This window comes from Xenopus laevis, chromosome 9_10L, assembly GCF_017654675.1.
Source record: "Xenopus laevis strain J_2021 chromosome 9_10L, Xenopus_laevis_v10.1, whole genome shotgun sequence".
Classification (NCBI taxonomy): domain Eukaryota; kingdom Metazoa; phylum Chordata; class Amphibia; order Anura; family Pipidae; genus Xenopus; species Xenopus laevis.
Genome location: NC_054387.1, coordinates 28,900,000 through 28,924,319, shown reverse-complemented (window position 1 = coordinate 28,924,319; position 24,320 = coordinate 28,900,000). Strand labels below are relative to the sequence as shown.

Here is a 24,320-nt window from a genome sequence, read left to right as displayed (position 1 = left end):
TCTACAGTCTGGTCATTTCTCTATGTGACCAAACTGTAAATTACAGTAGAACCCCCATTTTATGTTTCTCAGGGGACCAGAAAAAAATTATGTAAAATTCAGGAAAATGTAAAATCAGGGAAATGTATTATGCATAATATATAGGTGGGACCACATAACAACAATGTGAAATGAGGGAAAACTTAAAATCAGAGGATGTAAAATGGGGGTTCTACTGTATATCTATAAACGGCAGTTTCTTACATCAGAACGCACCGTTTATAAGCTAGACATTTGCCGCCACTGCTGGTCTCTCCCAACAGCGCTCCCTCCACTCTCGTACCCCTCCCAATTTACTGTCAGATACAGTTCTACATAGTACAGCACGCTTCTCCTCTCTTGCTCCCTCTCCCTTTGTCCCCTCCTTACGTCCTTCTCAGGTATCTCTCCTTGCACCTGCCTGTCTGCGTCTCTCCCTTGCATGACGTGACGACGTCTCTCCGCAGCGGTCGTCCTTTTCTCTTCACAGTGTACCTCTGAAGTCTTGCTCGCTTCCCTCCCACCGTCTCAAGTTTCACTCCCTGCCACTCTGTCTCTCTGTCTGACTCCCACCTCCCATGAAGCTTTTCTAGTCTCCCGCCCCAGCTTCTCTCTGGTGTCGCTCCCCCACCGCATCATGCTTCACATAATTTCCCTCTCAAGTCTCAGTGTCTCGCTCCCACCTTCACTCTCCAGTCTCGGTCTCCCTGCTTCCCAGATGTCACAAATGGCAGGCAAGGGGCAAAAAAAGCAGAAGAAATACAAATACTTAAATGATGGAACAGGAAAACACAAAAAGAAAATTTAAATCAGCAAGGGGGACAATAGCATGATTAAAAAGTGTCATTTACTAGTACATGAGCAAAGCCAGAGGTCATTAGGAAGTAAGACACTGCAAGACTGCACACAGAAACCGTATATTATAATGCATAATGTACCCCCTACTTAAATGTATAAAGATATTAGTAGTCACCTCTGAGTTATGTGACCTGTATAAAAGTGCTCGGCTAGCGGCCTCGTGCTTTTATATGGTCACATAACTCCTCGGTGTCTTATAAGGAGATTTACTTACCTGTTAAATATCTTTTACATTGGCCCGTACTGTCAGTGCAGGATGTCTGGGGTTAAGTTCTCCCCTCTGGAGGCAGGACAAACAATAATACAATTATTTAGGCTCCTCCTCTTCCTGTGTCTCCTCTATCCTCTGATTTTTTTTTTTAAAATCTGTGAATCGAGACACACACAAACACTGAGACACTAACTCCCTAACAGGCACGGCAGCAACCGGCACTCACACCCAAGGGTGGGATGCTGCACTGAGAGTACAGGCCAATGCAAAAGATATTTACCAGGTAAGTAAATCTCCTTTTATGCATATGGCCCTACCTGTCAGCGCAGGACGTCTGGGGATGTTCCAAAGTCGTCCAAAAAAGGGTAGGGATAAAAACGGAAACTGGATGTAATGGAAAAATCTATATGAAAACTCAGGAAGCGAACTATGTGCTACCGCTGCTTGTAGCACCTTCCTGCTAAAATCGGATTGACTGGAATGAAGAACATCAAACTTAGCACTCAAAATTAGCAAATGTGTGTGGGGAAGACCAGGTGGCTGCCTGACAAATGGCTTCTAATGAAGCATCTTGTTGAAAAGCCCAAGAAGTGCTGACTTTCCTAGTGGAATGAGCATTAATTAGCAGAGGTGGAAGCTTTCCAGCTCTGATGTAGGCTTCTGAAATTGTATTGAAAATCCATCTGGCAATAGAACGTTTGGAAGCGGGACAACCCGATCTGCTACCCCCGAACAGTACAAAAAGGGTCTCTGTCTGTCTAATGGATTCTGTTCTAATGATAAAAGTCTTTAGAGCTCTGACTGGGTCTAGAACTGATATGGTCTCTCCTGGCTGGTCAAAATCTTCAGAATGTAGGACCGGAATTACAGTGTCCTGATTTACATGGAAAATAGATACCATTTTTGGCAAAAAAAATTGGTTTGGTGCGAAGTACTCAGATGAAAGAGAGGCCAACTCTGAGACCCTCCTTGCTGAGGCTATAGCCATAAGGAAAATAGTTTTCTGTTTTAAGAATTTTAATTCTGCGGATTCTAAAGGTTCAAATGGTGAGCCTTGTAGTGAGTTTAAAACTAAATTGAGGCCCCAAGCTGGAATGGGCTTTTTGGATGGTGGTCTGATCTTGTACAGACCTTGGAAAAATAGTCTTACTTCTGGAAGTAGTGCCCATTGAATATGGAATAGAGCCGCCAATGCTGATGCCTGAATCTTTAGCGATGTGATGCTGAGCTGCATGTTGAATCCAGCTTGTAAAAAAAGTAGAATTTGTGGTGAGCAGCAACTGTCCCATGCTACTCCTTAAGATTCACACCATGCAATGAAAATGCGCCAAACCCTATGATAGGTTGTTGCTGTTAACAAACTTCTTGCCGCTAAAAGCGTAGAAATTACTTTTGCTGGAACACCTTTTTTCTCACAGATACAGGATTCAAAAGAAATGCTGTCAAATGAAGTTTGTGGACGTCAGGGTACCATGAGAGACATTGAGTCAGGAGATCTGGTTGTTTGGGTAACTGAATCGGTTGATCCGCTAACATTGATATTGTGTCTGCAAACCACGTTCTCGCTGGCCATGCTGGTGCTACCAGGATTGTCCGAGTTCTTTCCCGTCATATTTTCGTGAGAATTCTTTGTAGCATGGAGATAGGTGGAAATGCATAAGCCATTTTGAAGGACCAAGGTGTAGCAAGCGTGATTACAGCCTCTGCCATTGGGTCCCTGATCCTGGAGAAGAATCTTTGGAGTTGTGTGCCGTAACATCCACACATGGAATGCCCCATCTGTCTGTCAGCATCTGAAATATGGAGACGTTCAGTTTCCACTCTCCCGGATCTAATGTTTTGTGGCTGAGATAGTCTGCTTGCCAATTTTGCAGACCTGGAATGTGAATTTCCCTAAGGTGTACCAAGTTCTCATCCGCCCAATGGATTATCTTGGATATTTCCAACATCGCTGTTGCACTTCTCGTGCCCCCTTGCTTGTTCAGATAGGCGACTGCTGTACTGTTGGCATACTGGAGTCCAGTGTAGCAGGCATTGAGGATGGCCCTTATTTCCAGGATATTGATGTGGAGCTTTTGCTATTGCGGGTTTCACAGACCCGGACAGCTGTGGTGCTGCCAAGCTGCTCCCCACCCTTTCAGACTCGCGTCTGTGGAAATAACCAGTGGGGGTAGCAGTTGCCACAGTTTGCCTCTGGAAAGGTTGGTGTGGAGAGACCACCAGTGTAGGCTGTTGCGTACTAAACTAGGAAGAGATATTGGCTGAGAGAGATCCTGATGATCTCTGTTCCATTGGTGCAGGAATTCCCTTTGAAGGGGTCTTGTGGAATTTTGCAAATGGGACTGCATCGATGGTGGATGCCATGAGCCCCAATAGTTGTAGGACGGTAAATGCTGTCACTGGGCAGGACCGTATGGTCAGGATTAGTGTTTGAATTCTCTTGATCTTTTCGGGTGTGAGGAAAAGGTGTTGCCTAAAAAAGGGAGGATCTGGGTGGGTGACAGAATGCTTTTCTGGTAGTTGATGATCCATCCGTGACTTACCAAGCGGTGAATGCAGAGCTGGGTGGCTTGGAATGCAGAGTCTGCTGTCTCTGCAAAGATAAATATGTCGTCCAAGTATGGAAAAATGTGAACCCCTAGTCTGTGGATCGTGGCTATCAGCGCCCCCAGTACCTTTGTGAAAACTGAGGTCAACCCGAATGGCATGGCCTGGAATTGATAGTGTTGCTGATTGATGAAAAATCAGAGAAATTTGTAGTGAACTTTGTGAATGGGGATGTTTAAGTACGCATCTTTTAGATCTACTTTGGTCATGAATGCCGCCGGTGGAATTGAAGCTGTTATGTTACGTATTGTTTCCATTATGAAATGCTGGTACTTTATGAATTTGTTGAGAGGGTGCAGAGTACTGGACGAAAACCTCCGTCTTTCTTTGGTACCAGAAAAAGGTTTGAATAGAATCCTCGAAATTGTTCATTGTGTGAAAGTGGAGTAATCACCCCTTTGTTTAGTAGATCTTGAAGAATATTTGACATGACTGAAGCCTTGGTTGGGTCTGACAGAATTTTGGAAGGGACAAATTGGGAGGGAACTTGTCAAAAAACATGCTGTGACCTTGGGATATAGTTCTGAGTATCCAGAAATCTGGCATAGATTCCTGCCAAACCATGGAAAAGTGTTTCAGTCTCCCTTCCAATATCTGAATGTCCAATGACCGTAGAGAGTCAGGAATCCTGACTTTTAGGTGGTCCCCCTTTTCTGGGGAGCTTTGACTGCCATTGCTAGGGTATCTCATCATGTTCTCTTGCCTTGAGGAAGGAAAGCTCCTTTGCCCCCCGTTACTTCAGCGATAATCTTCTTGAGCTCAGGTCCGAAGAGTTGTTGACCTTCAAATTTGAGAGACACCAACCTACTTTTTGAAGAGGCATCACCCGACTATTGTCTCAGCCATAGGGCCCTTCTGGCTGCGATAGCTGCTGCTGAGGATCTGCCAGCTAGTTTTGCTATTTCTAGATATGCATCACCTAGAAATGAAAGAGTGAGGTTGATTTTATCTAAAGTGTCAGAAGTATTAGTGTGTGATGGAGAATTTCTCAACTCATGGCACCAAAGCCTCAGGGGGATAACCGCTGATTTTTGGATACTACAAGATCTCTATTATAGTGGAGCACACACGTCAGGGGCTCACGCTGATGGGGGGGGACTAGTGGGGCTCACACTATTAGTGAAGGGGGAAACAACTGGCTGTACTTACAAAGGTATCCGTACTTATCTTCCAAAACTGAGGATAGACACAGGAAGAGGAGGAGCCTAAAGAATTTCATTATTGTTTGTCCTGCCTCCAGAGAGGAGAACTTAACCCCAGACTTCCTGCACTGACAGGTAGGGCCATATGCATAAAATATCTTTATAAGTTACATTAGGGGGTACATTATCCACTATATATTTTTATCATCAGTTATATTCGGAATCAACGCTTTATTCTTGAATCACCTTTAAAAGATAATTGCAGTTCTTGAAGATGTGCACTTCCCAAGGGCTCCATTCAAAAAAAGGTGAATGTTTAAAAATGAGCAAATGTCAAAAAAAGGCAAATCTCTAATCTAATCTACATATAATGAAATTCTTGGTTACTTTTACATGTCTTTTTTTTTTTTTTTTTGAAATTTTTGCTCCTCTTTATGCTAGGATTGTAGGAGGGGTATGTGTTGCTCTATATTATGGAATCAATGCCTGTGTGGTTAGATTAAAAACAAGTCATTACTATGGGGACAAGCCACAGGACTGACTTCAGGAAGCAGATATTCTGTAACCAGGGTTGGACTGACTCTGTGGGACACTGGGAAAAACCCAGTGGGCCCAGACCTGATCCCTACTGGAGCCTGACCTACTCTATGACATTCCTGTGGCAACATGAAGAAATAAGTAGGTGTGCACTGACTGGGAGTGGGAAGGGGGCAGAGGAGGTTATGACTGGACGGTGAGTAAGTTACCTCTCTGAGAAAGCCAACAAGGTGAAATGTGTCAGACGTCACTTTGAATCAGCCAGCACTGCAGACACCTGGGGACTTCCTCCTTATCTGGATCCACAACTTGGGATTTCTGAGTGCTTTCTATTGGTTTTTGCAAGTGCAATACATGCTTTTTGTCGTTAAAAAAGTATGGTTTGACACAATTGGGTGCTCTTCCTTCTTCTTGTACTTTTATCAAAAGTGGATCTGCAGTAAAGCTTGAAGAATACCTTAACAGCCTTGATGCAACCCTGTTATGTGATGGGCCTGTATTCTATAAGGGGAATATAAGTACACACCTACACCTGCAATAACCTAATCTGAGTGTTACAGTTCAACAACAGGAACATTGGTTTTTATTTATTTTTTTCCAGTTTCATTATTCATAAAATCTGCTACTTTTGGCACACTTTTCAGTTTGGAGTAGAAAAACACATTTACCCTTCATCCGAGATGGTTCTCTGAATAAAATATGCATTAATGTTCAAGTATTTCCCTTTATATGTAATAAAAGGCCCAACATTTTCCCAGGTGCAGTAACACATAACAGCCAATAAGATGTTTGAATTTAGAAGGGTGGCCAGTAAATGATGCCTGCTGACTGGTTGAACTGCTCCAAAATAGCATTTTGTCTTGGAGAGTCACAAAACACCAATACAGTAGTAAGAAGATAACCATTGATGGCTGCTAATGTTAGCAAACCTACGTAGAATGTGACTGTACAAGAGTAATGTCTCAGTACTGTACTAGTCATTTAGGTTGAAAAAGTACCCATACCCCTTGAGAGACCTGTATAACTCTTCACCATAATTTGATCTTAATTTTTACTCAGACCTTAATACCAGTTCGATTACCTGAAGTAAATTTTTCTTAAAAAATTTTTCTTAAAAAATACTTTTTAACTGAACTTTGAATACTCATAGCCTGGTCCAGGGAACCGCATTCAATTTCTTTTATTCTCTGTTTTTATATGGCACTGGTGGATTTGTGGTTTTTTAGGATATTTTAGCTCTTTCAATGAGATAGGTTATGTAAAATACGAGACCACAGTCCTCAGTGTACTACTTTCTCCCCGTGTGGGGTCCCAGGGCTTAGAAAATAATAGGCAGCAGTTTCTTTGCGACTTCTCCACCTCTACACTATTTTCCTTTTCCTACTTAATTTTCCTTGAATGACGTTCCTGGTTCCTTTTTCTTAATTAATATTGTTAATGAATTACCTTTTGATCATATAATGCACTAGCACGTGCATAAATTATTTTTTTTGAACCACACGCAGTCGGTGACTGAAATTAAGTTAGCACTTGCACTTTATAACTTATTGGAATTTTGAAGTTATTGTCTATAGACTCAATATACAAACTAAAAAGTTGGCACTAGCTATATTTTTTTTACACAGAAACAGCAACTCCATGCTTTTCTGAACGTGTTGTTAGTTAATTGCTGAATATTCATTTGAACTCATTAAAAGGTTTGTTAACCAAGCAAGTTTCTGCTATCAGCACAAGCACTTTATATTTATCAATTGATTGGTTCACAATATAATTGGAAAATTAATTTAATCAAATTGAGAGTGTGGGGGATTTTACTATCTTTTTCTTCTTTACAAATAACTGTTAACAGTAATTCACGCCTCTGACTCTCCACGAGGTAATATTTAAACTTAAAGGACTGGCTTCCTTCTCTGTATTTTTAGACCTGTATAACCGTTAGTTGATCCAGATGATTCTAAGATGGGCATTAAGAGTAAAGTACAAAGCACTTTACTCAAACCAACACTCATTACCATAACCTTGCTCTACTAGTGAGGTGTCAGTGCCCCATTTACAAACAGCCTGCCACCAGAAAGAAAGTATTAGAGGCAGATCACCTTAAATGGATTACAGTAGGATTTAGATTTGAAAGCAGTCTTAATTTTTTCACATTCTGTTCTTTGACTTGCTATTTACTTGCTGGGGTCTAATTCCCTAGCATCCAGGTAGCAATTTGGGCATCTGAGTGGGAAAATTAATAGCAGATCGTCTTTAAAAGCAAACAGATAAACAATAAAAAATAATAACATTGATGGCTGTCTTCATTTTTTTAGCTATTGTCAGTGAACCCAAAAAAACAGATGCAGGTTTGGGTTTGAAAGAGAAATGATAATTTAAGAACTATACAAAAATAATGAAGACCAGTTGAAAAGTCTACAACGCACTTGAGAGATAATACACTTTTCAAGAGCTTGTAAGGAACTGCCGGCATGCTTAATTATGTAAAAAACGAAAATCAAGTAGCCAGTTGGAATGCTTTATTTGTCTTAAAAATTAAAGGCAATGATGAATTAATTCATGCTGATCTGAAATGGGAAGAATTAACATACTACATTAAAACAAATAGAACACTCTTTCCTTTTGGGAGATGAGCAGGGAGTTATCACCAACCTAAAGGCTCTTTAAGGTGGCTATACAAAAGCCCAAGCTTTTATGGTACTTGCACTGACCAGACCATGGGCTAAAGCACAGATACTATACAAGGTACGTCCACCTTTGTATGTTCTGTTTGGGCTAGCTGCCCAAACAATCGGAATTGCAAGAAGTAAAAATTAGTTGCAGAGCTGTGGCTTCTCTTGACTTCCTTTTGGACAGCAAATACACACTTTCTGTCAGGACTGATAATTTAAACCCATAATCACATGATTATGGGTCTAAACAGCCCTCCTATGGGGCATACATGTCCAGAGCTGGTATAGATGGCCAGCTTTGGTCTATGATTGACTATTTGTTCTCAGGATGGAATGGTGAAGTCATGAACAATAAAAGAACCAGTTAACAAAAGAATAAATATGGATAATCCAAGGGCAAGTCCTCTTCCCTGGATGTAAGGCAGCCATATCTGAGAAGCTTCTGACATTCATCTATACATGTGCATTTCTCTCTAGCCAACGTTGTGACAACCTGCACAGGCTGTTGTTTGGTCTTACACATTCTGCTCAAGAGTAGAAATAATCAAGCTTTCAAATGTTACATACACTAAAGGGTACATATACCCCTTTTGCAACATTAATTCACTGAAAAGGGCTTGTGATGAACATGCTTTTGCCATATTGATGCAAAATCTGAAATTAAAATTACATTCTCCAGATTCATATGAGCACAATCTAAACAAGCAGTCCACACAGATTTTGTTAAAAGCCCTCTACAATGAGCTGCTCTAAAGAGCAAATATAAATAAAAACATACACAATTAAAATAACAGGCAAAAGATTATGTTCATCAAGAACCCTATTTTTCAACCTTAAGTGCCATGGTGTGAACCCTGTCATCTGGTGAGGGTACAGATGGCTTTATATAATATGGGGAAGGGGGTAGTTACAAAGAAAGAGACACACTTTTTTTGGGAAGAGTTAAAAATGACACTACCCCTTAGTAACTAATGCACAATGAATAAGGCAACATGGTAACCAGAAAATAATTAAATAATATGGGTTAAAATGTCCTAAAGAAGAAGAAAAGTTTTGGTTAAGGAACTGTCAAAAAATTACTATAATAATAATTGTGAAGTTTTCTTTCTTTTTAACACCCACTACAGATTTTTTTTATAATAGTGACAGTTCCCCTTTAAGACAAGCAGCAGACGAGGAAAACATGACATGGATCAAACAGAAAGCAAGCAACAACAAGGGCCTCTGTGCTCTAAATCATACATTCCTGGTACAGAGCAGTTGTAGTTTGCTAAGCTGGGACTGCTAGTTTGAGAGTAGGGGGACTATTACACTAAATGGGCTGACAGGCCTACCCCCTCTGCTGGAAAACATCCTGCAGTGCAAATAATACAGGAAGGCAGAGCAGGGTATGGCAGAAAAAAAATCACGAATGGAAGGCAAAAATATAAATATGAAGGCAGGGGAAACATGGGGAGGACACCACATTATACTGTATATAGTTGGAATATATTCTGGCAGCACTTCTCAGAGAGCTAGAGAGTGAATGTATAATAAACAACAGGAGGCCACTTCATGGCAGATCTAGCTTTTCCAATCATTTTTGATATGCAGGTTCCACTCCCAGGAAAGGTGGTTGGATTTATCATCATCGGTGAATAGAGATTTTATGTTGTAACAGCCTCTGGCCAACATGCCATTGGGAGCTTCTTCTATTGGGGTGAGAAACTCATATTCATCCACACGGGGCCCATAGCTACCAACCATGTACCTTGTCCGATCCACTGAAGTGCAAAAAATTTTTAAAAAAATAAGTTAGGAAACAAAGTTTGGCTGTATGTTCCTGTTCATTTTTAAGAATGCCAAAAATACTGACAACCAGTTTTTTTTAAAGCACATCTGCTGATCAGGTACTGATTATCTGCCAACAAAGGCCACGGTCACTCTTTCATTTAAGTAGTACAGGTTTCTGATCAGCATATACAGAGCCAAGGGAGTGGTTTCATACAAAAGCAAATTTATACGGAGGAGAAAGAGAACTGTTACCAAAGCTCTTCCTGCTTTTTATGTAAACATTCTGCAGCACAACAGAGGGTATTCTAAGAATTTATAAGAAAACCTGATTTTCCAGAATGCTGGCTACTAAGAGAAAGAAGCAGCAAGCTATGATCAGTTTTTGCTCTTCTTTGTATAAATGGTCTGTTGGTCTTGTTGAACACACTTTTCAACTATTTGGCTCACTTTCAAACTCCTCATATTCATATTAATGCAGTGAATAAATATTAAGAAAAAGCCATCAAAGCAGAAACACCAGGCAGATTAAAGCATTTTAAAGGAACAGTTCCGTGTAAAAATAAAAACTGGGTAAATAGATAGGCTGTGCAAAATAAAAAATGGTTCTAATATAGTTAGTTAGCCAAAAATGTAATCTAGAACGGTTGGAGTGAGCGGACATCTAACAGAACAGAACTCAACTTCCTGCTTTTCAGCTCTTTCACTCTGAGTTAGTCAGCGACTTTATGGGGGCCACATAGGACATAACTGTTCAGTGAGTTTGCAATTGATCCTCAGCATTCAGCTCAGATTCAAAGGCAAACAGTTATGACCCATGTGCCCCCCCTCAAGTCACTGATCGGTTACTGTCTGGTAAACAATCATTGGAAACCAAGAGAGCTAAAAAGCAGGAAGTAGTGTTCTGGCTATTATGTTAGACATTCAGTCAGCCTTAAAATATTACATGTTTGACTATCTATATTACAAACATTTTTTTATTTTGCACAGGCTATTATGTTAGACATAATATTTATTTAGCCAGTTTTTAATTTCATACTGAAAAATTCCTTTAAGACATTTTTTAATGGCCATTGGCCTCATTCAGCGCTCCTTTTTTTGTGTTATGATTCTATGGCTCTGACTTACATCTCACACCTTTCCTGTACGTCTGCTGCTGGTATCTTAGTCCTGATACTATCTCCTTGTTTACCTTTAAGAGAAGACAGAACAGAATCAGTATTCTGCTTTTCATTATATACAGTATTTCATCAGACACTCAGCCCGTGTATTATCAAGCAGGCCACAAAACAGACTCACCTTGAAGCTGATTTTAATTCTATACTCAACACCTTCCTTCAGGGTAAATGACTGTTTCTTAAATTTCTCCAAGTCACCTTAAACAAAAGATACATGAGATAATAAATCAGGTAAAATTCTCTTTCTTGCCATTCTCATTTTTCTGGTAGGTGTATCCGCTCCTTGCTGATATCTTGCTTGCTATGTACAACTAATGGGTGGTTGATATTCTATGCTATTTTTTAATACTATATATATTGTGCCATGTGTTGTATGGCGTTGTTCATGTAAAATGTCTTTTTTTGCATAAAAGTAAAAACTATTTTTTCAAACCACTCTCTCTCTAAATTGTATTTTGTTTTGAGTGTGCAAACATGCAGACATATATTATTGATACAGGTTACCTGCAGTAGGGGTAACATTTGTTTCTGCACCTCTTACTATTTTTTGAAAACTTTGGTGTGCCCTCCATCCATTATTAATTCTAAAATTCTCTTTCTTGCCAGCCTGCTGGAAGCTGTAGTTTATGCACTCTATTTATATTAAAGTATATAACTCTCTTTTTTTCAAAAAGTCAGCAGTGACTTTTGTCTACTTAATGAGCACAAGTTCACCATACAAAGAAAAGTGGACAGTGTACAATAAAGCTGCAAGGAATATACCTGCAGCCTACATTTTATTTTATTAACATGTATTTATATAGCGCCAACATAATATACAACTAAATCACATTAATTATTTACATAGAACATATGGAGTTACATACATCACAATCAATACAGGTACAAAAAGGTGAGGAAGGCCCTATGCATAGGCATACACTCTAAAGGGAACGGAGTAATACACAAGGTGTGGGAGTGGGTAAGATCGAATTAAGTGGGTGAGAAAAGTGGTATTGTATGTGGTGTTGCGTTTCGTAGTTAAGCAGAGTGAGGGTAGGCTTCTCGAAAGAAGTGCGTTTTCAGAGATTTCTTGAAAACAGAAAGGTTGGTACATAGATCCATGGTGGCTCTATAGAACACTACAGGTATAGAATTTGTTATCTGGAAACCCTGTTATTCAGAAATCTTGGAATTAAGGAAAGGCCGTCTCCCATAGACTCCATTTAATCAAAATTTTAAAAAAGTATTTCCTTTTTCTCTGTAATTATAAAGCCGTGCCTTGAACTTGATCGAAACTCAGATATGATTAATCCTTATTGATGGTGTATTAAACCCTATTAGGTTTTAATTTATGCTTAAATCTTATTTTAGTAGACTTAAGGCATGTAGATTCAAATTACAGAAAGATCTGTTATCTAGAAAACCCCAGGTCCTGAGTATTATGGATAACAGGTCCCTTACCTGTACTACATATTTATGTACATATCATATGCACATACATTTTAATTTATTAAAGGTATCGTTTTTAATGTATTCACTGTAGAATACTGCAGCTTGGTCTCATATTGGCATTCTCCAGTCAGGGGAAGATGTTGAGGGGGGAAAGGGTCTTTTCCCTGTTAGGACTAGTGTGGCCAAAATGTGACCTATACATATTAAACTCACTAAACAAACATACAAGTTATATAATGTCTAGTATACAGATGAAAATACTAATTCAGAGTAACAACTAGCCCTTTTATTTACATCAATGGAAAATGCTACAGAAAGGCCTCCCACATCCACATACATTTTGGCCTCACATGGCTGTCTTATATTGGATCTTATAAATCCATACATCATGAAAACAACTATATATTTACAAATCAATGAGCTAGACAAAAATGTCTGCTTAGCTACACTAAAATACAATTAGTTATATAGAAGAATACGCATAAAAGATTTGCTGAACATTACCTGTCAGGTCCAATTCCAGGGGACCAGGGGCACAATCACACAACAGAGTCAGTTTGGTTACCACCACATTAGAAGCTTCAGGATCTTGAAGAAAGAAAATGTATTATTTGTAGGACTAACTCAACTGAAACAGAAAATCAATCTGAAATTTCTGTCTAGAACTGCTAGCTTTATGTTGGGAGAGGCGGAAGGGGTTAAGGTTACATGGGCCTATAACTATAAACCCATACAAAACTCAGAACTGGAAAATGACAATGAGTGTACAGCCTGACACCCATAAGGAATCTGTATAGTCCTTCTGACAGTGGCCATCAGCTGCAATCTCAATGACTAACATGGTGTCTGTCATTAGCAGCTTATAATTCGCACACATGAATATAAGAAGGGTGGTTGAATAATGACAATAGCTGTGAACACCCACTTGTAGCTCTAGTAAATTCTTGAGTGGAAGGGACATTTCTTCCTGACTTCTAAACAGCTAATCTAAAAGTACACCTAGACAACATTACATATTGGGGGTGACAGGGGAGCCTGCTAAATGCAACCCTACTATTACACTTACCAGCACTTGAAGGCAAGGATCCTAGCAATGCCTCTTTGTACTTCCGCAAACTTTCATCATCTTGGTCGAGCTCTTGAATTTCTTTAATACTTTTCTGGGCTGGCGGTTTGTAGTCAACAGAATGCTCCTCATCTTGATTCTCAGCAGCAATCTGGTGCAGTTGTTCTGGTGTGGGCTCGTGCTCTGCCATCTTTCTATGTGGTCACATTAAAATAAGACAACAGCATATAAACGTCTTTATTGAGACAGAAAACGAGACCTCATACACAAACATGCAGAAAGCAGTGCTAAAGTGCCTGCACACAATCCATTTTTATGTTTTCTCTTTTTTTTTTAATCTGCTTTCTATGCACATGGGGAGGAAAAGGAAACTTTAAAGTTCCAAACAAGCCAATGTTAAGGTCAATTGAAAACTCACTACAACCATCTGATTCACCAGCACCCAAAAGCTGCTCTGATATTTCTCAGTCAAGGTGTATGAATGAACCTACTGAGAAATCCAAATTTTTAAAGGGATTCTGTCATGATTTTTATGCTATACCCTTTATTACTAAATTACACTGTACATTAATCATCTACCATTTAAAATTTGATTCTTTAACCCATAATTTTTTTTTAAAGTTTTACTATTGGTGTGTAGGCAGCCAGCTGAGGTCATTGGCCTGATCCTTGTGCTTTACTATTGAGTGCTATTATCATACATACTACTAGGTGGGGCATGGGAGCATTTCCAGCAATACAGGTATCAGGGAGCATTTATGTTGTTACCTTCCCATTGTTTTGTTGATAGGGGAAAGGGTGATATCAATCCAACTTGAAAAGAGTTTTCACATTCTGGCACCTCCCTGCACTCTAGAATTTCTTGGAAAAAGTGTCTCCTGACCTGGTCTCATTCACAGGCTTGATCTTCCCTGTCATTAGCTTTTATAAGGAAAAAGACTATCAAGACCACAGCATTGGTTTCACAGGCTTAATTCTCCCCCTCTTGTGGTTTTTAAGGAGACAGGCCACCAAAAACCAATGGCTATTTTAAAAGGCATAAAACCACCATTAAAGTGGACCTGTCACCCAGACACAAAAATCTGTATAATAAAAGTCCTTTTCAAATGAAACAAGAAATCCAATTTCTATTTTTAATTAAAGCATTCATAGCTGTTGTAAGCTCATTTAAACAACTCAGCTGTCAATCAAATATTGTCTGCCCCTCCTCTATGCCATGGGCATAGAGGCGGGGCAGACAATTACTTTCACTTTCCATTCAGCACTTCCTAGATGTCACTGCTCTCCCCACATTCCCCCATTCTCTTTACCATTTAATTATGTAGCCAGAGCATGCTGATGGACATCAAACCCCCCATTCTGGTGCACAAACAATATTCTGAGATGATGCAAGGCTTGCCTTAAAAACAGTGTCCACAAAATGGCTCCTGCCTGCTTGCTATCATATTGAATTCCCAAATGGAAGGAAACAAGATTCAAATAATGTATACAGTGTAATTAAAGTTAATTTTGCTTGACTAATGTGATAATATTGGATTTTGAATAATTTTTTTGGGTGACGGGTCCCCTTTAAAGGGATGGTATCGGCAGACTAAGCATTCTCTACTTGTAAAAGCTAATAGTAGGCAGGATCAAGCCTGGGACCAATGCCCTGGTCAGGAGACACAAGAAATGCTACCATACAGGAAGGTGCCAGCCTTTAAAAAATATCACCAGAGGTAAATAGTTACCTTAACATGGTATGATGCCATGCCAATTTTATGATAATAATTTTGAAACTAAGAAAATACTGTTTTAAAGATACATGGATTTGCATAAATTTATATAATACACAAAAGCCATGAATGGCTATACAGTGGGTAAATCTATATTGGAGCTTTTGACGCACATACAGTTTTTAGAAATGAAGCATAAATGGGGTCCTACACCAGGCGATTCTTCCATGGTATTTGTTTCCAAATTGTTTTGGTTCCTGCTCCTCTTCCATGCTAGACATATTACAACTGTTTTGGACAGTGCCGGACTGGGAGGAAAAAGCAGCCCTGGCAAAAGTATCAAAGCAGCCCATGTATTCACGCGCATGCAAAGCATGATATATATTTCCAACCACAAGGTAAACTAGAACTAGTGTTTATTAATAAATATTTTAAGAGTTCATTACCATATAATCCCCAGCAATATTATACACCCTATGTGCTGGAAATGGTCCTTGCAAAAAATATCTCACCCTAGTTTCTATCACAACTATTCTATCAGATGGATTAGTGGCCCTATATTTACAGTATATTCGAAATTTTCCTTTGTGCCCCCAGCTAGACCATGCACCTTGGCAGATAAGAGGACTTTAATTACCATGTGTGTCACAGGGCCAAAGTGTGGCATACTTGAAGAGACTAGGCTGCCTCATGCAATTAATGCTACATATCACAGTTTTCCATATACAGGCTCAAGTGATTGTTCTCAGCAGGGATCCTCCTGTTGCCAACATACCTATCCTAAGCATAAGGGATTGGGTATATAGCAAGCAACTCTAATATTACTAACTGAAGTTGGTCAGAATTCCTGGTTCCGCCCATATGCCAGTTGTGGCTGGCTCTTAAGTACGGCTCATTTACATTTCTAAAGTGAGTGGCTTATTAACATATTAAAGACAGACCTAATTTGCATTTTTAGTTGAGAGTACTTAACACATTTTAGGACATCCTCCGGAAAATTCCTGTCCTCCATGCAATGTCCTACGGCTTAGGAATGCCGCATCGGTTGCTTTTACTGTCACTCATCCTCCAAATCTGCAGTCATACCTCCATCCTCTACCCTCCCTTCTCAGCCGAACTCCGCCCTTCGTCTTCATCCCTCAGTCCTCCGCCCTCAGCCTTCCACCCTCCCTGTTTGGCCCTCTACCCTCTTTCACTGTTCATCCCTCTGCACTTTTCCCTCCGCACTCCCCCCTCAGTGCACCTGAAGATTTTACAATGCCTCAAATTATCCTTTTCTGCACAGCACATTCTGTATGGCTGCTGTTAGTTACCTGAGCTAAGAGATTATTATTATCATTATTAAAATGTATTTTTAAAGCGCCAACATATTGCGCAGTGCTGTAAAATAAATGTGTTTATACAAAGAAATCGCATGAATTACATGCATGCAACATACAATTTCACAAACATAACGACCCACAGTACTGGTACAAAAGGTGAGGAAGGCCCTGTGCAAAACAGCTTACAATCTAAAGAGGAAGTGAATGAGATACTGACATGCAATATACAGAATAAATAAAATATGAAATCCAAGCTTCCACGCTGCCCCTGCAGTTGCATAACTTGAAAGTGCCAGGGTCCCCCACAAAAAAAAAAAAAAATCAGAGGGGAGCCCCTTATGCACAGTCCCTCCAGCCTGGCACTAGTTTACGCAAGGTGGCAAAATTAAGAGGTTGCGCAGGGGGTTATTATTAGGGATGCACCAAATCCACTATTTTGGATTCTGCCGAACCCCCGAATCCTTCTGTCTGTCCGAACCGAATCCAAATTTGCATATGCAAATAAGGGATGGGAAGGGAAAACATTTTTCACTTCCTTGTTTTGTGACAAAAAGTCATGCGATTTCCCTCCCGTCCCAAATTTGCATATGCAAATTAGGATTCGGTTCGGACAGACAGAAGGATTCGGCTGAAAAAGCCCGAATCCTGTCCGAATCCCGAACCGAATCCTGGATTCGCTGCATCCCTAGCAAACACCGCAGTCCCGGCCCCATTTATCCAGAGGAAATGGTATGGACATCTTGGATGGCAAAGATCATTACTGTTAAATACTGCTGGGGCAATACACAGTGACATAACTATAGGTGGAGCAGACCGACACATCCGCCCGCAACCTCTAGAACAGTGACAGCATGCAGTTATCGAATATGGTCATTATATACAATTATAACACATTGCTCCCCTGTATGCATCAGTGCCACAATTTATATATATATATATATATCTCTCTCTATCTCTATATATAAACTCAGATTCTCCCTTAGATCTTCCACAGGGTTCCCCATAAAAACGTCATTGGCATGGAGATAACAGCATTGGGCGCATGTAAAGCCAGAAGCCAATCAGGAAAATGAATAGGAGAATGAATGGAGGAATTGAATGAATGAATAACTACAATGGACACAAAGCAGTCTCGCCTGCAACATCCAATAAGCGCTAATAAGGCTTAACACACTTATATGTCGTTACTAAATTCCAAGCCACCAACTACAACTCCCATAACCATCCGCGACGTCATTAAACAAATGTCATCGGTGAAAGGGACCTAGTTATCGCCGTGTACGTGCGCTACATTTAGTAACATAACAGACTGAGTGAGTCTACATATTTCTCATGGGCGTAGGCTAAAGGATACTGGAATGAAGCATCTCAGACTCACCGGTCCAAGCTCGATTCACAGCTTGATCCGCACCCGCCCTCAGGTATGGCGAACGAAGGCCGGACAAGCTCCACTGCGCAAGTTGCGTTTCCGGCAGGCGCATGACGTACTGCTTTCCAGACAATCCCACTGATTTCAGAATCATAATGGTGGCCGGGGAGCAGTGGGGCAAATTATTTCCCTTTATGAGTGGAATTTAGGCGTGTAGCAACATGGCACCTTCTGGCCTACTTTGAAATCATATTGAGTCCAAAAACATAGTTCTCTGACGTAGTGGATTTCTTCCTGAATAGTGGGCTCATTTATCAACACTGGGCAAATTTGCCCATGGGCAGTTACCTATAGCAACCAATCAGTGATTAGCTGTTTAAAGCCAGCTGCAAGCAGAACAATGAATGCAGTCATTTGATTGGTTGCCATGGGTTACTGCCCATGGGCAAATTTGCCCAGTGTTGATAAATGACCCCCAATACTCATTTAGCTTTATGGGGCATGCAAAAACCATGAAACAAGACATGACTCCTGACATCTGCTGACTGAAATGTGTGTGATGCAATTAAAGGTGTAGTCCACCTTACATCGTAAGTTAGGTTAAAAAAGACATGTCCATCAATTCAACCCTTTAATTCTATATTTAACCTGCTTAACTGCTAGTTGATCAAGAGGAAGGTAAAAAAAAAAAAGTTTGAAGCCTCTCCACTTTTTCTCGGTTAAAAAAATATTTCCTGACTCCAAAATGGCACCAATCGGACTAGTCCCTGGATCAACTTGTACTATGAGCTATCTTCCATATTGTTAAAAAGACATCCAACCCCTTCTTAAAGCTATCTAATGTATCAGCCTGTACAACTGATTCAGGGAGAGAATTTCACATCTTCACTGCTCTCACTGTAAAAAAACCCTTTGAATATTTAGCCGGAACTAGGCCCGGACTGGCAATCTGTGGGGCTGCTATAAGGTGCCATAGAAAGTCAGTATTTAGTGGGCTGGTGGGGGCTGTTTGGGACTCTATGTGGGCTGATTGGACCTCTGTGTACCTGAAATGCCAGGGCCAATTTTCATTCTCAGTCCCGACCTGGCCGGAACCTCCTAATCTATATATATACCTGAGTCTCTGATGAAGTACATAGTTACGAAACACGTCAGACCATGTGTTAGCATTTCTTCTTTTAAACTGATGTAACCAATAAAGGATGAATTTTTAATCAACTTATTTGAGCGATCCTTTTGACCTTGGAGTGCGCTGTACCGACTTGGATGTGAACAGTCTTTTCTCATAGCTGAGATTTTCAATACCTTTTATCAGCTTAGTTGCCCTTCTCTGGACACTCTCTAATTCAATAGAGTGCTGGAGACCAATCCTATTCAGTGTATTCTAGATGGGGCCTTATCAGTGCTCTATACAGTGGAAAAATAACCTCCTCCTCCTGCGAATCAATGCCCCTTTTAATACAGCTCAATAACTTGTTTGCCCTTGCAGCTACAGATTGCCATTGCTTGGTATTACAGCCAAGTTTATTATCTACAAAGGTCTTTTCCACTATGGATTTCCTGGTGCAGTGCCCTTTAGGGTATGTGACTTGCATATTTTTACATCCCAAGTAAATGACTTTACATTTAGCGACATTGAATATCATCTGCCACTTAGCCACCCAGATTGCCAGTTTGTCAAGATCCTGCTGCAAGAATGTCACATCCTGGATAGAATTAATTGGATTGCATAGTTTTGTGTTATCTGCAAACACTGATACATTACTTGCAATACCCTCCCCTAAGTCATTAACAAACAAGTTAAATAAAAGTGGAACCAAAACAGAACCCTGAGGGCAGAGCTGGGCCAACCCTGCCAGGCGCCCTAGGCAACCTGGCTGGCCACGGCTCCAGCTGATGCGCAGAATCGCATTTACGCACAGAATTTACAGCAACGGCCGGGGAGAGACGGGACCGGACATGGGGTAGGCAACAGAGCAGGTACGTGCCTGGGGCCCCCCAGCTTTGCGCCCTAGGCACGTGCCTACTCTGCTTACCCCTAGTTCCTGGACCTGCCTGAGGGACCCCACTGAGAAACCTTACTACAAGTAGAGAATATACCATTAACAACCATCCTATGTACCCAATCCTGTAGCCAGGCCTGGATTTGTGGCAAGGCCACATAGGCCCGGGCCTAGGGCGGCAGAAATTCAGGGGTGGCATGCCACCCAGCCGCATTAAAGTAAGTTGCGCTGCTGCGCAAGCTATACGTAAATGCGTGCCCGCTGCCGAACAAAGGGAAAGGGGCGCGGATGGGGAGAGAGACATGGAAGGGGGAAGCAGAAACTGAGGGGGTATCAGAAGAGGAGCTGGACGGGGAGGGAAGAGAGACGCTGAGGGGGAATGGGAGGGAGACGCAGAAGGGGGAAGCAGAAACTGAGGGGGTATCAGAAGAGGAGTTGGATAGGGAGGGAAGAGAGACGCTGAGGAAGAAGGGGAGGAAGACGCGAAGGGGGAAGCAGAAGGGAAGGCGGACAGGAGGGGGGAGAGACACGGAGAGGGAAGTAGAAGCTGATGGGGAAGCAGAAGGGGAGGCGGACGGGGAGGGGAGAGGTGCGGAGGGAAACAACTTCATTAAGCCCAACAGACCTTATTTTAGAAATCAGTAGTTTGTGGGGCACTGTGTCAAACACTTTGTCAAAATCCTAATAAATCACATCTACAATCCCCCCCGTTGTCCAGCATCTTACTTAGCTCATCATAAAAAAACAGTCAAATCTGTCTGACATGACCTATCCTTCATAAAGCCATACTGATTACTGCTCATGATCCCATTCACCAGGACAAAATTTTGAATGTGATCCCATAACAAGCCTTCGAATAATTTGCCCACCACACTTACTGGTCTATAATTGCCAGGCTGAGATCGTAATCCCTTTTAAAAGACATTTCAGTTAACTTTATATATGTTGTATATGAATGATTAATTCTTAGCAAGTTTTCAACTAGGCTTAATTTTTTTATGTTTTTTGAATAATTTGCTCTTATCTTCTGACTCTTTCCAGCTTTTTAAATGACCCCATCTAAGAAGAAAATGCTCTGTAAGGCTACTTATTTATTGTTATTGATACTTTTATTTACTCGTCTAGTCAGGTCTCCTAATCATATTCCAGTCTCTTATTCAAACCAATGCGTGGTTGCTAGAGTAGTTTGGACCCTAGCAACCAGATTGCTGAAATGGTAAACTGGAGAAGTGCTGATTCAGACTTCGGTAGAGTGCATCATTTTAAACAAACTAAATATGCAAATAGCAGAGCACATTGTCAGGCAGTTAAAGTGGACCTGTCACCCAGACACAAAAATCTGTATAATAAAAGTCCTTTTCAAATTAAACATGAAATCCAATTTTTATTTTTTATTTAAGCATTCATAGCTGTTGTAAGCTCATTTAAAAATCTCAGCTGTCAATCAAATATTGTCTGCCCCTCCTCTATGCCCGTGGCATAGAGGCGGGGCAGACAATTACTTTCACTTTCAATTCAGCACTTCTTAGATGTCACTGCTCTCCCCACATTCCCCCAGTTCTCTTTACCATATAACTGTGTGGTCAGGGCATGGGGATGGACATCGGGTCCCCCATTCTGGTGCACAAACAAGATTCTGAGATGATACAAGGCTTGTCTTAATAACAGTGTCCACAAAATGGCTGCTCCCTGCTTGCTATAATTTTGAAATCCCAGACTGAAGGAAACAAAATTCAAATAATTTATATAGTGTAGTTAAAGTTCATTTTCCTTGACTAATATGATAAAATAGGATTTTGAATAATTTTTTTGGGTGACGGGTCCCCTTTAAGGCGCCTTGTTTTCTTTTTAACAGACATGCATTTCCTGACATACTTCTGCCCCGACTTTATTCCTTTGGGTCACAAGGAATCGTTACCCCAAAGGCTTCAGTAAGTGCTTGATGTAAATACAGAAACATGTTTCCTGTAGTCTCCCACAGCTGCAATATATAGCTAGACAGAGCAGGTGCTTCTTTATGCACCCTCAGTGAAACTCATTGGGCTGCTAATTTTCATGATTAGTGCACCGTCTTGAGCAGGGTGATTATGATTTTTACTGTTATAGGTTTTTGTGTAGCAGTAGTTTCTCTTTCCACAGCAGGTACACCATCAATTGGACAGCCAGATCAAGTTTTGTAATTTGCACTGTGTGAATAAGCCTATTATTTTTACAGCCTCTACATTGCACTGACAAACTGGCAATCTGTTAAATGAGCTGGTGCAAGTATTACAGTTTGTGTTAATAATAAGCATATTATTGTTGTGAATATTCACACTGTAACAGTTTTATTTCTTTTGTAGATAAAGCTTGCCCAACGTGAAGCAAGGCCACACCCACACGCATGCAGATTATGACAACTTTAAAGGGGCAGATACCCCCTTGTTAAACATGAATTGAATGTATATGGCCTGTGGACAAACCAAAAAATCTTTGAAGCAGGCACTCAATAAAGGCAAAAGGCAATCTTCCACCAGGCAGTTGAATCAAAGTGCAATCACTTTTTACCGCTACGGAGCGCTGGTCAAAACATTCTGGAGTCCGGTATGATTAATATCAATTTTTGGCTTTATTCATGTGCTTAAAGATTACACAGGTAGGGGATTTATTTTAAGCGCATGAACAAAGCCAAAAATTTATATTAATCATTCCGGACTCCAGAATGTTTTGACCAGCGCTCCGTAGTGGTAAAAAGTGATTGTTGTAGCAGCCGGTTGGAAGGGACCGACACATCGCGAGAGCTGCAGTCGAACAGGAGCTGGCGTGTATGGGACGAGCTCCGCCATTACCACATCTCTAAACTTTTTTGTATAGTTGAATCAAAGTGAAATGGTTTATAATGTCCACAGCCTTACGCGTTTCATGTTACAAACACTTAGTCATATGACGCGTAAGGCTTTGGACACAGTAAACCATTTCACTTTGATTTAACTGCCTGGTGGAAGATTGCCTTTATTGAGTACCTGCTCCAAAGATTTTTCGGTTTGTCCATTCCCCGTGCTGAGGGCCCAGGGCAGTGCACCTGGGCCTCTTCTTTTTTTTTTTTTTTTTTTTTTTTAAACTTGTTTTTATTAAAGGTCGACCATGTACAACAATGAAAAATCGTTTGGACCTACCAGAGGTCCGAGATAGTAAATAAAACAACATGGAGTAGTGCGTACATGAGTCTTAAAATGAAAGAATAGATAAGGAAGAAGGAGAGAAAAATCAAGAAATAAACAGATAAACAAAAAAAACAATAAGCTCTGATATAGCAAATTACAGAGTACTAATCATTTCCATTGGCCAAAGTCAATTACTGGGCCTCTTCTTTGATGTGGTGAGTTGCTATTTACTATTTGAAGACCCCACCTCAAGAATTATTATATGGCCTGTACCAAACATACTTTTGCCTATTGTTTTAATATTGTTATTTTTCCAGCTAGACAGGCCAAGCAGGGAAATTGAAGCTCCTTGGTCTGTGTGTTATTCAATTAGATCACTACTACACAGATAATCCCCATGCATAATGAACTGTTAACAAAATAGCCAGAAGGGAGGGTTATATATAGTGGTAAATAGTAATGTGAGGGTTGAAGATTTTTTGACCCATGCCAACCCTAACCGATCCCAGCCCACCACTCTGATCTGTATCTATGCATCCGAGCTCCCCATCTCAGACATCACTGGAGGGGCAGTGTATTTAAATAAAAACCACAGCTGATTTTCATTGTTGGGAAGGGACAGGGGCGGAGGTCAGAGAGGGGGCTGTGTGAATACAGCCCACAACCTGCCGCTGGGGGCATTTGGCCCTAACTCGCCTGACCCACAGTTAAACCCGTATGTTCCACGCGTTTCAGGCCCACATGTGCATCACTAATAGTTAGCTATTTACAAACAGATCATATAAAAAAATAGATATTTTGTAATTAAAACAATAGGCAAAAGTATGTTTGCACTAGCCCTATTCAGTTAAATCATTTTAACAAGGGGGTATACTGTCTCTTCATAAGCAAATATGGAAAGCTGGACTGGCTTCAGTATTTCATAATACAGCAGCCACAGCTTGTCATGACAACATGTAGCACCCAGCATATAATGACTCAGTGTTGTCCCAGCACTTTAATGACAAAGCATGGCCCCATCATTTTGTGTCCCCTGAAAATGTTGCCAAATTGCTCCAGAATTTTAAAACAGTCTCCCCAGCATTATAAGTGATTTGCACCCCCCCCCCATATCTTACCAATGCCAGTGCTGCAAAGTCTAACAGGTCCAAAAAAGAAAGTCGCAGAGTGACTGCAGTGTCTGGGGGCACAATCTAAATGCTGGCACTGAGCAGCTCATCCCTGCCAGTTGGCGAACACAATTCTGTCAGTTTATAATAATGTTACAGTTTTACTGCT

At 40.7% G+C, this 24,320-nt stretch overlaps 1 protein-coding gene across 2 annotated transcripts; it reads right to left on the bottom strand.

The window, feature by feature from the left end:
- Positions 1 to 7,872: 7,872 nt before the first annotated feature.
- Positions 7,873 to 17,974, bottom strand: arhgdia.L (Rho GDP dissociation inhibitor (GDI) alpha L homeolog). Of its 2 annotated transcripts, none has more exon segments than NM_001092205.1 (6): positions 7,873 to 9,805; positions 10,941 to 11,004; positions 11,112 to 11,188; positions 12,929 to 13,012; positions 13,491 to 13,684; positions 17,906 to 17,974. In NM_001092205.1, coding segments are annotated over 5 exon segments (615 nt in total). In that variant the 5' UTR covers positions 13,681 to 13,684; positions 17,906 to 17,974; the 3' UTR covers positions 7,873 to 9,605.
- Between the last annotated feature and the right edge of the window lie 6,346 nt (positions 17,975 to 24,320).